This window comes from Mustela lutreola, chromosome 16 (genome assembly GCF_030435805.1).
Source record: "Mustela lutreola isolate mMusLut2 chromosome 16, mMusLut2.pri, whole genome shotgun sequence".
Taxonomy (NCBI): Eukaryota; Metazoa; Chordata; class Mammalia; order Carnivora; family Mustelidae; genus Mustela; species Mustela lutreola.
In genome coordinates, this window is record NC_081305.1 from 52,438,199 (window position 1) to 52,453,342 (window position 15,144).

Here is a 15,144-nt window from a genome sequence, read left to right on the forward strand (position 1 = left end):
CCGGCACAACTTTCCTGGCTCCCCTTCTCCTGAGCCCTGAAACTTCGCCAGAGAGCATTTTTAATAAATCTTGCCTTGCACCCACTTTGCCTGGTGTTCTGTTTATCTCGCCGGAATGGACTTTACACTTCCTTTCAAATTCCTCAATTTTGTGAAGTTTCTCCCTTATATCTGGGGCTGACTGACTGGCAAAGGCAAGATTGCCTACATGAGTTATCGTCCAACTTCTCTGAAGCTTACCTTAAGTTGTCTAGCTTAGGTAAAAAAACATTTAATAACAATCTAATCTAGAATTTAATACCCATAAAGCCGTGTTATTAGAACATAATTTTTCTCTCTAAAATAACCCTCATTTCCAGAGATAGCCAAATCAGGACTAACTTGTTTGAAAAACAAGTCCAGTTTTAACAAACTTGGCCTAATTATTTACATAAGCTCAGCAAGAACAGTAAGTAATCATGATCTTTTAGAATCTGCTTTGCTGAAACTTTTTTTTTTTTTTTGGTTTCTGTTTTTTTGACAGAGAGAGATCACCAATAGGCAGAGAGGGAGGCAGAGAGAGAAAGAGGAGGAAGCAGGCTCCTAGCTGAGAAGAGAGCCAGATGTGGGGCTTGATCCCAGGACCCTGAGATCATGACCTGAGCCGAAGGCAGAGGCTTAACCCACTGAGCCACCCAGGTGCCCCTGCTGAAACTTTTTATAAGGAATCTCTAGGTTGAACTTTTAGTAGCCTCTCCGGGCCAGAAGCCAAGCCACAGTACTTGCCTTCAGACATGCCTGCAATACCTGTTGATTTGGGCAAACTCCTGAGGTGCCCAAGGTATCTTGAGGCCTTTACTCCTACCAGGGAGTGACATTCTTTACTCACCTGGTGAGGCTGCTGGGAACTCTGTAAGCAAGGTATCAGGCCAACAGTTCCAAAGGGCTTTACGGCTCCAGGTTTTACAAAGTCAACCTTAGTTCCTTTAAGCTGGCCATATCTGAGTCTTTTAAAATATGAGCCTTGGTAAAATAATCAGTGTCCAATGCTTTCCTGTTACAAGGAGAACAGATTCTTATTGAACTTATGCAAATGACTGACTGCCAAGGAAGAACTTATTGAGCCCTTTTGGTTTCAGGGGGTTCAGATAGAAAAGTTGAATGCCTTGATTCATTTACAAATGAATACCTTTACATCTCTATAAGTTAAAGGTAACTTAAGAAAAAGTTTCCCTAGTCTAGAGGAGCAAACATTACAGAACTGGTAATGTTTCTAAAACACGAAGAGACACAACATTACAACCTTTCAGTTTTTCTAGTCCCATGTTACTAATTCTGGTTTAGTCTGAATGTAGCCCTTACTTCTGTAAATCTTTACCCATTTCAGTTCCCAGGATTTTAACATATCAAAGACCTGTATTTGTCCAGGAAGTCTTCCCGTATGGATTTCCTTTAAGGTGGAACTTATCTTACAAGAGAACTAAAACAATTGTAAATGAAAAAACTCAGAACAGATATAGTTAAATATCAAGTGATGACCCTTATCAAGACATTAACATTTTAGGAATTGTATAGAACCTTTAGAATAATTACAGCATTTACCCAAATGCAAACCCAAGGTTTATCAGTAACTTAGCATATCAAGGAAGCCTTATGAGCCAAAGAGATCTCATTTACAACTCTGGGCAGGCAAAGAGAAAACCATTTACATTTCAATTAACCGAAGAAAACTTTGCCCTCTTAAACAGAGAGAAAACCAGCTTTTCTATACCAGTGTCTTTCCTTTTTTAATTTTTACGTGTGCATCCTTAAGATAGGAGTTTTCTGGGTTTCCTTCCCATTATGAATAAAGTCGCAGACAAAAGGAGGGGGATCTTTCGGATGCTTTCCTGCTCGAGTCCCTCGCGGGCACTTAGGAGCATCTTAGCTAAGGTCTGTCCGTATAAACCCCGGACTAGGCTACTCCTTGGAGTAGATGACCGTTATGTCATATGACGCCCCACGAGACTCAGGGTGCAGTCCACTCAGACTCCGTAGCCGAAGCGGTGGAACCACACAGACACATTCACACAGTCAGGCACTCTTCAGATTCAAACAGGTTAGACACCTCCCCCCACCAAGTCTCCCCTTCCATTCTGTAGCAATGGATCTAGATCAAACAGTGGCCCCAGGCCTGTTTTTCTTATTTAAACAGGATCAGAGATCTGGTATCTTTTCACCTATTTCCTACTTTTCTACAGAGTTGTTTCCCTTATTTCCATCAGTCTTAATTACACTTAGCAGAATTTTCTACTCTTAGAAATACCTTAACCTCTACTAAAGATTAAATATAAACCAATTGTGAACTGTTACAACAGAATTCTTTAGATGGCAAATTTATCAATTAGTTAAGAACAAAACATGTTTACCAACAGATTTCAAAAGCACAAACCTAGTTCCAGCAACAAACGCACTAGCATTTCATCCCATTTGGTTGAAGTTTCAGGTTAACAAAGACCTTGAAAGCTACTTTAACAATTACCCATTGAAACTCTGAGACAGACAAACATCATTTTAGTCATCTCTTTGCTAACAGATTTCAACACAGATTTTTTTTTAATTTTTATTTTTTTTTCATTTTTTCAGCATAACAGTATCATTTTTTCACCACACCCAGTGCTCCATGCAATCTGTGCCCTCTATAATACACAACACCTGGTACCCTGACCTCCCAACCACCGCCCCCCCACTTCAAACCTCTCAGATTGTTTTTCATAGTCCCTAGTCTTTCATGATTCACCTCCCCTTCCAATTTACTCCAACCCCCTTCTCTCTAACTCATGTCCTCCATGCTTTTTGTAATGCTCCACAAAAAAAATGAAACCTATGATAATTGACATTTTCTGCTTGACTTATTTCACTCAGCATAATATCTTCCAGTCCCGTCCATGTGAAAGACCCGCGGATCCCCTTACCCAAGAATCCAACACTGCCACTGGATGCAATCAGCAAGAGGTTCTTTATTGTTACACAGGCGCCTGCGGGTGGTCAGCGCGCGCCTGCGGGTGGTCAGCAGCTCCTGCTAGCTGAGCACACCCGGCTGGGGTGGTGCCGGGTTTTTATAGACAGGTACAAACAAGTTTTGGGTGGGGCGCAACTGATTGGTTGACGGTTAGAACTTTTGAAAAAGGCATACTGTGGAGTTTGCTGATTGGCTTTGGGGACCCGCGCGAGCAAAAAAAGAGGCGGGAAGGGGGAACAAGCTGATTGGTTCTGAGGGCCCGCGCGCGGGAGGAGAGAGGCAGGGAGGGGGAACAAGAAGGGGGAAGGTAGGAATGCCATCATGGCGTCTTCTATTATTTCTATAAGCCAAGCAGTTACAGAAGGGCAAAAGAGCAATTAATAAGCAATTAATCACACAATTAATAACCTAGTCTTATATCTAAAGGCCAGCGGTTTATAGAAAAGCAAACAAGCGGTTTTAGTTATTCTATTTGTCTACTAAGGGAGGGGGCTTTCCAGGGAAGAGGTCTTTCACATGTTGCTACAAAAGTTGGGTATTCGTCCTTTCTGATGGACGCATAATACTCCATAGTGTATATGGACCACATCTTCCTTATCCATTTATCCATTGAAGGGCTTCTTGGTTCTTTCCAGTTTGGCGACCGTGGCCATTGCTGCTATAAACATTGGGGTACAGATGGCCCTTCTTTTCATTACATCTGTATCTTTGGGGGAAATACCCAGGAGTGCAATGGCAGGGTCATAGGGAAGCTCTATTTTTAATTTCTTGAGGAATCTCCACACTGTTCTCCAAAGAGGCTGCACCAACTTGCATTCCCACCAACAGTTTAAGAGGGTTCCCCTTTCTCCACATCCTCTCCAACACATGTTGTTTCCTGTCTTGCTAATGTTGGCCATTCTAACTGGTGTAAGGCGATATCTCAATGTAGTTTTAATTTGAATCTCTCTGATGGCTAGTGATGATGAACATTTTTTCATGGACAGATTTTTTTTGACCTGAAGTAAAAACTCTGGAGTTTCACATTTACTATTGTTAACTCAAAAGACATGTTTATCCTAATCAACCCAACAAGCTTAACTTAGTTCAAATACTGATTTATGTTCCACCTGGACCCACTCCATTTCGAATGTTTACCTGAGGCCCAGGTGGGAAGATCCGGAATGGGGGTGTTAGGCCTAGGAGTGCTCTTCTTGTTTTCCGACAGTGAAAAACAGAACAAAGTGTCACCAAAAGGCAAAGAAAGGGTTCCCAATTCTAGGGCTAATCAGCTCCAAGAGAGGAGCACACACCATGCTTTCCCGCCAGCAAGGGGGAGAGGCTAGGCAGTCTCCGTCGGGCCAGAGAGGGCAAGGAATGTCCCCGAAACAAAGTTGTTTCAGCAGCTGCTTGGGAATATTCCTTAAGTCTCTGTCTCGAGTTAGACTAACCCCAGTTGGCTCCAGTTATAGCCATTTGAAAGTCAGAATTCCTCACTCTGTTTGCCCCATTCCTTTAAACACAACAGCACAGCACAGCAGACAACAAAAAGACAAAACAAAGACAACCACAGGCCCAGCAGATCTTATCCAGAACCTGCCACCGGTGGGGACTTTTTATCTTCTGGCCGTCCAGGGGGACTCGAACCCCCTGGCCACCTAGGGGGACTCAAACCCCTGGTGACTACCTGGGGGACTCGAACCCCAAGACCTTAGGTGACAGCCTAGGGGGACTCGAACCCCCTGGCGATCTACCAGTGGAGGAAAGGGGCGTCCCCGCATCCTCTCCAGCCCTGAGGAGCATGGCCGCGTCCGGTTTCACCCCAGTGGTCTATACCCGGAGCTCCACCCAGACAGACCAACCGATCGGCGGATCCCACAGAGTAAAATCTGTGAGATCTTACCTCGAGGCTTTTCCCAGAAATTCTGATGCTGGCTCAGTTCTCGTCGTTTAATCCTGGACGGAGCCCCCATATGTTATGGACCCAATAATGGGTCCATGATTAAAGGAGTGACACTGATACAAAGCGAAGGTCAAGCAAAGCTTTATTTCACACCAAGCATCAAGAATCTAACCCAACGCTTGAAGCCGCACCTCTTACAAGAGAAGGCAACCCTTCGTTGCTTTACAGACTAGCTTTTAAGGGCAAAGGCCATGAGGTTGGGCCTGGCCATGCACAGGTGGCCAATGAGATTGTAACACACACAGGAAACTCCACAGTGATGCTAGGTGACCAACTGAGTTACAATTTACCCTAGTAGACATTTGAACCAGCCTATTACACCTTGATTGGAATTGGAACCAAAAAGGCTCCCAAAGGGCGGGCCCCATACTCCTTGGTAACCAGGGAGACAGTATGCATCCCCCCCCCCCCCATCGATGTCTCCACCTGTCCCTGACCCACCTTTGTATCTGGGCTTTGTTATCTGAAGCTGGTTTCTGGGACATGTCTCCAAGTAAATCCCCTGGGGGAAGGGGAGCAGGGACAGTTTCTAAATAGGTCCTTATAGGAAGCAGAGTCAGAATCAAAATTACTCAATTTCCTTACCCACTGACAAGCCCTTGATACAGGCAGAGCGACTCTCCTTTAGAGACTCAACAAACTCCACGTTCAGGCTTTGCTAAGGGCAAAGGGCAATCCTAGCCTGACAATCCTACCCCAACCAGGATCCTGGAAGTCTACTCTATTCCTTGTAAACTTTATCTCTAAACGCTCCAAGATACATGTTGACAATCATTCCCAAGCATATGGCCCACTGACATACATCTAAAGGGTCTCACAACAAAGGTTTTATTACCAATAATGAATAACCTTTTCCCCAATAATACCTAGCTCCTCAAGGTCCTGGAAACCTTGCATCCAAAACTCCTTAGAGACTTACACCATCCCTGACCCCCTCCCAACTGGCGAGTATATAACGAACCACTCCTCACAGCCCCAGTGCAGCAGCTCTATCTGCCCGAGGTCCTGTCCCTGTGCTTCAATAAACCACCATTTTGCACCAAAAATGTCTAAAGAATCCTTTCTTGGTCATCAGCTCTGCACCTCACACACCAAACCTCACTTATATTCTAAGAACCAGGTTCCTAATCAAAGGGCTGAGAAGAAAGAAGAGGTCTGTGGAGAAGAGAAAGGTTATTTATTAATGCTTCCCACTGAAGCATTAATTGCTTTTATGTTTGTTCAACCTGATGCCTTTCAAGTGGTTTTCATTTCAGTGACCAAGACAGCTGTTGTAAGAAGACTGCATAGTTTACAGTGAGAAACCACTCAGTGTTTTCTGGAATGGCTAAAATAAAGAAAAATGACAACACCCAATTTTCCTGAGAATGGTGAGTTAGAATTCTCATATCGCTGATGGGAAAGTAAAAAGAACATGCAGTGTGGAAGACTGTGTGGCAGGTCCTTATGAACAGAAACACTTACCTACTGAAGGGAAATAGTCACCTGAAAATATGTCTCCTTAGCCTGAACATTATTTTTGGGTCAGTTATTTTGAATCAAGGAAGATAAAGGAAAAACACTGAAATCCTGTGTTTACTTTGAAAGAGACATTTGCATTTATAAGTGTGTAAGCTGTCTCCCTCTGTGTAGCAGAAAGAGGAAGAAGGTGTCAGTCTCCAGAAACTCTGATGGTGGGAAGGCAGGCCTCAACTCTGCTTCCAGCCCCAGCCTTGGTTCCCCTAGTTGGCCAGGTCACCTCCCCAGTTCCCTCCCAACCTGTGGAGTTTCAGAAAGAATCTTCTCTGCGGGCCTCCCCCTCAGATTCTGTTAGTTGGTTTGGGCGAAAACGACACTGTTGTGTTAATTAAGGGCGCAGGTGATTCTGTGAGGCTGGGTGGGTGGGTGGGTGGCCCGAGGGCTTTTGGTGGTTTTCTGAGAGTAAATTTTCAGCTTTGGTCCGGGAGAAGTGATAAGGTCTGGGAGGGTCGGGTCCCTGCAGCCCGCAGTTCTGATGCTGACGCTGAAGTTGTGAGTGGCAGGGGCAGGGGACCCCTCCCTCCCCCCTCCCTCCCCACAAAGCAGGTGAGGAAAATGCAGAGATGGGTGTCCTCCTGGGAGCACACAGTTTCTGAGCTGCTCCGGACACAAAGGACTGGGAAGTTGGGCCTTTTCTGCATGAGTCCTGCCCGTGGGCGAGTGGTGTGAGGGCAAGAAGCTCTGTTGGTGGATTTCAGGGCATTTTCTCCTGATGCAGCTGTGATTTCCCCACAGATCCCTCGTGAGGACGAAATCTATAGGTGGAGGTGAAGGCAGAAATGGCCGGTTCTCAGGTGAGCCTGGTGTCCCCGCGGAGCCGTGTCCTCTGTTTCTCCACAGACCCTCGCGTTTAGAAGCTGCAGATGCAGATGCCTCTAGTGCGGGTGCTTCTCGCTTCTGCGTTCACCTGTTTTTAAGATCTGGTCAGAAGTGTACTCCTGGTTAGATCTTTAGAATGCTTCTCTATGTCCCAGAGCCTTCTGTCCTTTGTCCCCAACCTGGCTAGGGCATCAGCCATTGTCACTTTGAATTAAAGTCTCTCGAGGAGTGACAATACTCCATTGGTGGCAGATCCAGAGGGGAAGGTGTCGAGTCCTAAATTTCTTACGGCTGATGAGGTCTGGTCCTGGGATATCAGGGAGGGAAATAATTAATCATTCGGGCTCATCTGAATTCTCGATCAGTTGTGTGCAGCCGGGGAGGAAGGAAATGCAGATAAGAGCTCGGTGGGTATGAGTCCAGAAAAACTTGGAAACGTCTCATTCTAAGAAAGGGGGTGTGTGTGTCCATCTTTAGCACGTGAGAGAGATATTCTACTTAAAATGCACTAGAAGAGGGTGCCTGGGGCCTCAGTCAACTAAGGTTTGACTGTCGATTGCCGCTCAGGTCGGGATCTCAGGGTCCTGGTCTGGTATCCCCGCTTAGGCTCTGTGCCCAGAGGGGAGTCCCTTTAACATTCTTTTTACTCCTCTCCTGCCCTTCCCGACCTCCTCTAAAATATAAGTCTGTCTTGGGGAGTGAGGATGGTTCAGTTAGTTAAGAGTCTGCTTTTTGCCTCAACCTCAGGTCGTTATCCTGGGGACTTAGATCCAGGTTCGTTGGGGTCCCAGGTCGGCAGGGATCCTGCTTCTTCCTCCCCCTCTGCTTTACTCCCTGCTTGTGGTCTCTCTCTTGCTCCTTTTGAAATAAATAGAATACTTTTTTTTCAAAATTTTATTTATTGTGGTACTTTGGTGGCTCAGTGGGTTAAGCCTCTGCTTCCAGCTCTGGTCATGATCTCAGGGTCCTGGGGTCCAGCCCCACATCAGGCTCTCAGGTGGGCAGGGATCCTGCTTCTCTCTCTCCTTCTCCTGTTCTGCTACTTGTGTTCTCTCACTTGGCTCTTGTTGAAATAAATACAATCTTTGTAAAAAGTTTTATTTGTAAGCAAAAGAGTGAGAGCACAAATAGGGTGTGTTAGGGGCAGAGGTAGAAGGCTCCCCACTGAGTAAAGACACTCCCCCACCACCTCAATGTAGGAGTCCATCCCAGGACCTTGTGTCTTGCCCTGAGTAGAAGGCTGATGCCCTCTGACTGAGCCATCCAGGTGCCCCTATAAACAGAATATTTAAAGAAGATGAAAATTAAAATAAATCTTAAAAATTAAAAGAAAATAAAGGAGTAAACTAAGTATTACTAGCACAGGGACGCTCTGCTGTCTCAGTGTAGTCTACTCTGTCAGTCGTTTGGGGCCCCAGACATGGGTCCTTGATCAGCCTGAAGCCTGTCCCGCACCACTGCCAGAATTCCCTGAGGCAGAACAAAGGCAGTGGAAGTTTCCTGAAGACCAAAGAGATGAGCAGGCAGGACGGCATAGGAGAGCCTGTCTGCAAGGGGTGGGGGGGGGGGGGGTGGTTGTTCCTTAAAGGGGGAAGGAAGGTGAGGAGTTCTGGGGAATGAGGAACTTGCTCCTTTTTGCTCACTGTACCTGGTTGTCAGAAGCCCATTGATTCTTAGGCTCTTGGGAATTTTGAGGTGGGTCCCCTGCTGTGCCTGTCTGGACTCAGCCAAGGGGACACTGGGACCCTTCCTCCACTCCTTTGCTCAAGCTTCCTTGCCTAAAAGCAGCCTCTACAAATCTTACAGTGATTCAGTTGTTTATGTATATCTCTGTATTTCCAAAATCAGATTTATATTCTGAATTCCTGTTTTCAGTCCAATGGAAACTCCAGTGATAATGTGTCCTTTGATGTGCATTTGGCAATGATAAACGTTTGTTTCCATTCAGCTGATGGGAACTTCTTTTATTGGCTTGGTGCTGTCTGCCAGATCCTCCCCTGAAATGTTCCTGTTTTCCCTCCTGTCATTTGTAAGGAACATAGGATACTGAGGAATATGCAGGAACTGTCGCATTTCAGGTGTAAACTTCTTTTTTCTGTGTTTTGCTTGCTTGTAGGTTCGTTCTTTCTTTCATTCTTTCTTTTACACATTTTCTCAGTTGTGAGACAGAGCACATGAGTGAGGACAGGGAAAGAAGGAGAAGCAGATTACCCATTGAGTGGGGAGCCCAACTGAGGGTTCCACCCCAGGAGTCTGGGATCATGACCTGAGCTGAAGGCAGACCCTGAGCAACTGAACTATCTGGTTCCCCCTTGCTTATAGTTTCTGAGGAGGAAAACAAAGTCAAAAGAGGTGTGGATAAAATTCAGTTTCCTTCAGCTTCCAATCTCTTGATAAATACCTGAGAAAGACAAGAGTGGGACATTCCCCAGGGAACTCACAACTGCCTCAAGGTTCATATTTTGTTGGATGCAAATAGCAGCCTTAGCTTGACAGTAGACCTCCAGGATCTTGTAATTCCACTTTATTTTTTTTTAAAGATTTTATTTATTTATTTGTCATAGAGAGAAGCGAGAGCAAGCACAGGCAGACAGAGTGGCAGGCAGAGGCAGAGGGAGAAGCAGGCTCCCCGCCAAGCAAGGAGCCTGATGTGGGACTCCATCCCAGGACGCTGGGATCATGACCTGAGCCAAAGGCAGCCGCTTAACCAACTGAGCCACTCAGGCGTCCCTGTAATTCCACTTTAACAAATGAAAATTGCTTTGGAAACTAACTTGAACTCTATTCCCCAAATGTAGCTTACCCACCATCCTTCAAGCTTGTGGCTTTCTGATAGATATTTGGAGGGTCTCCTGACTAAAGTGTTAACTAAACAGTGAGTGGCCTCATCAAAACACCAGCTGGGAGGCCCTGAGGGTCCTGGAAACTTGCTTCCAAATTCCTTAGAGCCTCCTGCTATCCCTCACTCCCTCCCCATCTGAACGCATAGAACCAGTCACTGCTCACAACTTTGCTCTTCCCTTGCATTAGGACCACAGTGTTTGTACCATGGGTATCTCAACAATCCCTTCATCATTCACTCCATAACCCCAATATTTCACATCAGAAACATGTCTAGAATTGCTTGACCATTGGTTCCTCTCCCATAACCCAACACTTTGCACTGGACAAGGAGGGCTGTCACCTCTGTGTAGTAGATAGAGTTGACTTCTGAGAGTGAAAGGAGTGAAAGTTCTCAACCAGGCAGCACCCTGCCCCATAGGTTTTCTTTCTTCCCATACTCCTATCACGGAGATGAAAAGGTCAGGTCTGGTTCTAGCTGGTGACACTAATTTTCTCTTCATCTTAGGGACCATCTTAGGGGCACAGTTTGTCACTGGTCACTTGGTGACTGTGTTATTTGTTACAGGGACTGCTGACCTTCAGGGATGTGGCCATAGAATTCTCCGAGGAGGAGTGGGGACGCCTGACCCACACTCAGCGGCAACTGTACAGGGATGTGATGTTAGAGAACTATGGACATCTCCATTTCTTGGGTGAGGAAGACTCCTTCCAGGTTTCTAAAGCCCCACACAGGGTTTTGTTCCTTCCTGGGAAGACTGCCTCTTGGGAGATTTCTCTTGGAATGACTGGATTCCAGATCCAGGCAGAAAGGGAAAAAAGTAGGGGTCTGTGGATGGAGAGACAAATCTTCATGATGTTTCCTTTTCAGCGTCAGCTTCTACTTCCTCGAGGTAACATCATGGCTTGTGAAGATGAGTGGCAGTTCTCAACATTGAGTGACATAGAATGGTGCTGCTTACATCTGAAACTGAAATTTACCCTTCTTCTTATGTCTGCTACTTGGAAGTGGAGATCAGGATGTGAACATTGGAAATGCCTCCAGTGTGTTCTAAATGGACTTTTGGGCAACAGCTTTTGGGAAACCATTTTCTAAAATTGTCTAATACTGTCTCTACTCCACTGAACACAAGACTCATGGGAAGTTAGAACCGGCAGCAATAGTCGTTTTCCTTTTTCCTCGTAAACAGGTCTCCTCCTGTCAAAGCCAGACCTGATCATGTTTTTGGAGCAAGAGAAGCAGCTCTGGGATGTGAAGAGAAAGGAGTCCAGAGGCTTCTCTCCAGGTAGGTGGGAAAGAATGAGGCAGATGACAGGGGAGGTCCAAGTCCTAAGGAGGAAGGTAGACCTTAAAATGTGGTTCTGGTAGCTTTCCTTGAATGAAAATCAGTTGGAGACATGCCCAGTTTCCTCTCTCTCTTTCTCTCTCTCTCCCAGAGGGGACATCTGCTCTCCAGCATTATCAAGCTCTTTCATTCTCTAGGGACTCTTTCTTCAGCTCCAGTGATGATCCAGCATATAATCATCATATAATTGGAGGGGAAGGCCTCCTTAATCTCCCTCCATTGCTATGAGGACCCTGGGGAAGTCATCGTATTTCTGAGGACCTCTACGCTAAAGTCTTTGTAAATTCTCGTTTTCATCATGAGACAAGCAGGTCAGGGGGTTTGGTGCAGAAATTTCCAGAACACTTGAGACAGATTTCTAATGTTCTCTGGCTTATACTTTCTAATGTTACAGAGGCTTCAGTAACTTCATCAGTTAACAAAGCACCGCCCTAAAATGAGAAAATGTACTGCTTTATTTACCTTCAAATGTTCTTTTTTCTTATTCTTTCTTTCTTTTTCTTTTTTTTTTTTTTTTACATACAGTTATTTCCACTCTTTGAATTTGGTTCCTCAGTGGTGAAATAGTGTAATAATGTCTCTCTTTGTTTCTTATAATTCCCACATAACAAATGCTACTGGGGAACTAGCACATTTAGAACTTGAACCTGTAGCCTTTAATAAAGTCTCATTTATTACTTCATTTTTTGATAATTTCATCATGATTCTGTCTTCTGTGAACTTCTTGTGACTTTGTCATATGTGTTTTCACTTTCTGGTTAATTCTATAAGTGATTTAGCTCAATATTTTGTACATCAAATATCCTGATATGACATGTGCATGTGCTTTTTAAGAAGTGAGTTAGACTGTTAGTAAAATTCCCATATATTTTGTTTAAAAATTTTATTTGAGAAACAGAGAGAGAGAAAAAGTGAGTAGGGAAAGGGCAAAAGAAGAGGGAAAAGCAGACTCCCTGCTGAGCAGGGAGTCTAGTGTGGGGCTGGATCCCAGAACCCTGAGCTCATGACCTGAACTGAAGGAAGCTGCTTAACTAATTGAACCCCACGGGTACCCCAAATCCCAATGTTTGGAAAATCATCTTTTCAATACTGTGATGTTATTTCTGGTAAATAAATAATGAACTTTTTCTTCCACATTTCTCAGAATGTATCAGAATTTAACCCCAAATATTAATTTAATATACAGTGTCTCAGCATATTTTTCAACTTTCACGGTGTTTATTTACTGAGAAAAGAAGATGTTGTTTGTTTCCTCTGTCTTACAGAATGAATTACAGGGTTACAATTTGTGCAGGAGGAGGAGTGTATTAATAACCTAGTATTTCTTTCAAGTCTTTTAATTGCTCATAAAATTTTCATTTATAGCATTTTGTGATTGATTTTAATGAGAATTATTTATGATGCTATAGTCCATGAAGACATGCCAATCAAATGCTTGTTTTTCATGGGTACATGGACACAGTTTTAAATTATGGTTATATTGAAGTTTTCCTTTTCTGTCATACATCAATGTTTTATTTAGAATTTCGTGGGTCAAGTTTTGTCTTAGTCTGGTATGGTTATTTCCTAATAATGTGCTGCTTCTGTCTGGCTCATTCCAGAAAATTAGCTAGGTGTAGATTTGGTTTTATCTGTGTATGTTGTTATAGAAAGAGAATTTTTCAGCTCAGTATATTTCAAGACCATCGAAGTATGCCTCAAAAAAGAATGACCTTCATTCTTTTTGCTGATAAATTTTGTGTGTCTTTGTCTTGTGTTTGTATGTCACACATACATACTGTGTGACCCCTACTTTTTGTCTCCTTGGTGAGTGGTCAGTGAATGTTGTACTGTGTCTAGGTGATTTGTTGTCAACATAGAATTCTTTTCACCATGTATTTGTGGGTGAATCTTTATTCTCTCTGCATGAGAGAAAGACTGTTTTGAATTCAAAGTAATTTTCAAACATTTTATACTTCTGTATCATGTTTTGGTATGAAATATGAAAGATAGATTTTATCTGTAATTGTAAGATGAAAACCCATGATATGCCTTGGTACCTTTCTCATTGCCTTTTGTGTCTTCTGGGAGTATTTTCCTTGTGGTTACCTTAGAGATTCCTTAAAACAACATTGTTGTAAAACAAACCATTTCAACCTCTGTGTTGGGTACATAGAAGATTCTTTCTCCTGTTTCTATCCCTGCACCCACTTTGTTAACAGTCACACATTCTTTTATGTTGTGTACTTTATGACCTACTTTAATGATTTTTATACCTTTTTTTTTTTAAACAATGCTCTGTAGCAGAAATGAACGTGACTGGTATCTCATTACAACACTGCAGGTTGGTGTAATTGTCTACATATTTATTCAGCAGAGAGCTTTGTGTCCTTGTGTGATTACAGTTCCTGGGAAGAATTCCTTTTTTTTTTTTTTTTTTTTTTTTAAAGATTTTATTTATTTATTTGACAGAGAGAGAGATCACAAGTAGGTGGAGAGTCAGGCAGAGAGAGAGAGAAGCAGGCTCCCGCTGAGCAAAGAGCCCGATGCGGGGCTCGATCCCAGGACACTGAGATCATGACCTGAGCCGAAGGCAGCGGCTTAATCCACTGAGCCACCCAGGTGCCCCGAAGAATTCCTTTTATTTCTTCGAGAGAATATTCCTTTAATGGTTCTTTTAGTCTGTTTGTCTCCTTGGATAGATCTACTGGTAAACGTAGAGAGGTCTTGTCTTGGGAATGTCTTTATTTCTACATCTGTGGAAAAGAGTTCTGCCTGATAAAGTATTACTGGTGGTAATTTTCAACCTTTCGGTACTTGATTGCATTATGCCGGCCCCATTCTTGTTTGGACTTCTGGGAATCCCACTGTTGCTGTTCTGGGAGCTCTTGCACAAGGTGAAGTACATTTGCCATGCCGTTCTAAAAGTCCATTTTCCTTTGTGGTCTTTGATGGATTAACTACAACATGTTATCAGTCCTCCCATTCTTTGTATGTGGTCTGCTGTATATACCATAGTTTTATAAGGAAGTAATTTGAGGAAATTGAACATAAGGCAATCATAGGGAAAAGACATTTACTGTAGTGCACTGGAGTCATCAAGATAAACTTGTCTGGGTAAGTGGACCATTATTGATGAAAAGCACGTTATTCATTGGCTAACTGTATTTGTTAGTAGATCTGGAAGTATTCAGGGGCAGGTCGATCTCCAGAGAGGGATCAGTATTTTCATTGTGATTCTTTTTTTTTTTTTTCTTTTGACTGTATTTTATACATGCAGATGGATGTCCAAACAAAACCAGAGTAGCGGGGCACCAGGGTGGCTGAGTGAATTGAGACTCTGCCTTCAGCTCAGGGTAGGGTCCCAGGGTCCTGGGATTGAGCTCCACATCAGGCACTTTGCTTGGTGGGGAGCCTGATTCCTCTCTCTCTCTCTGCCTGTCTTTCTGCCTACTTGTGATCTCTCTCTCTCTCTCTATCAAATAAAGTTTTAAAAATCTTTAAAAAAAATAAAAAAAGAGAAAGGCAGAATGGCAAAACTTTCATCAGATAAACTAGCCTTTTTAAGTTTTGGTAGAGATAGCATTTTCTATAGATCGCTTCAATATTTATTGTTTTTCAAATATTCCAGTGAAGGAACATGGATGCATTTCCTAGTTATTCATTCTTTGATTCTTTCACAGTATATTACACTTTTCTTCTTTCTGGTTTGACCTCTA

General features: G+C 43.6%; 1 protein-coding gene across 1 annotated transcript; it reads left to right on the forward strand.

Annotated features, from left to right (window-relative positions):
- The first annotated feature begins 4,760 nt into the window (after nt 1–4,760).
- Nucleotides 4,761–11,469, forward strand: LOC131817696 (KRAB domain-containing protein 5-like). Its single transcript, XM_059151227.1, has 3 exons — nt 4,761–4,841; nt 10,669–10,795; nt 11,291–11,469. The coding sequence occupies exons 1-3, from the start codon at nt 4,761–4,763 to the stop codon at nt 11,467–11,469; spliced, it is 387 nt and encodes a 128-aa protein (XP_059007210.1).
- The last annotated feature ends 3,675 nt before the right edge of the window (nt 11,470–15,144 follow it).

Excerpts from the sequence above, each read along its gene's own strand:
- LOC131817696 (XM_059151227.1), top strand. The coding sequence starts at position 4,761 with ATGGCCGCGTCCGGTTTCACCCCAGTGGTCTATACCCGGAGCTCCACC. Across the intron at positions 4,842-10,668 it reads CGATCGGCGGATCCCACAGA|GGACTGCTGACCTTCAGGGA; the intron begins GTAAAATCTGTG and ends TATTTGTTACAG. Across the intron at positions 10,796-11,290 it reads TGGACATCTCCATTTCTTGG|GTCTCCTCCTGTCAAAGCCA; the intron begins GTGAGGAAGACT and ends CCTCGTAAACAG.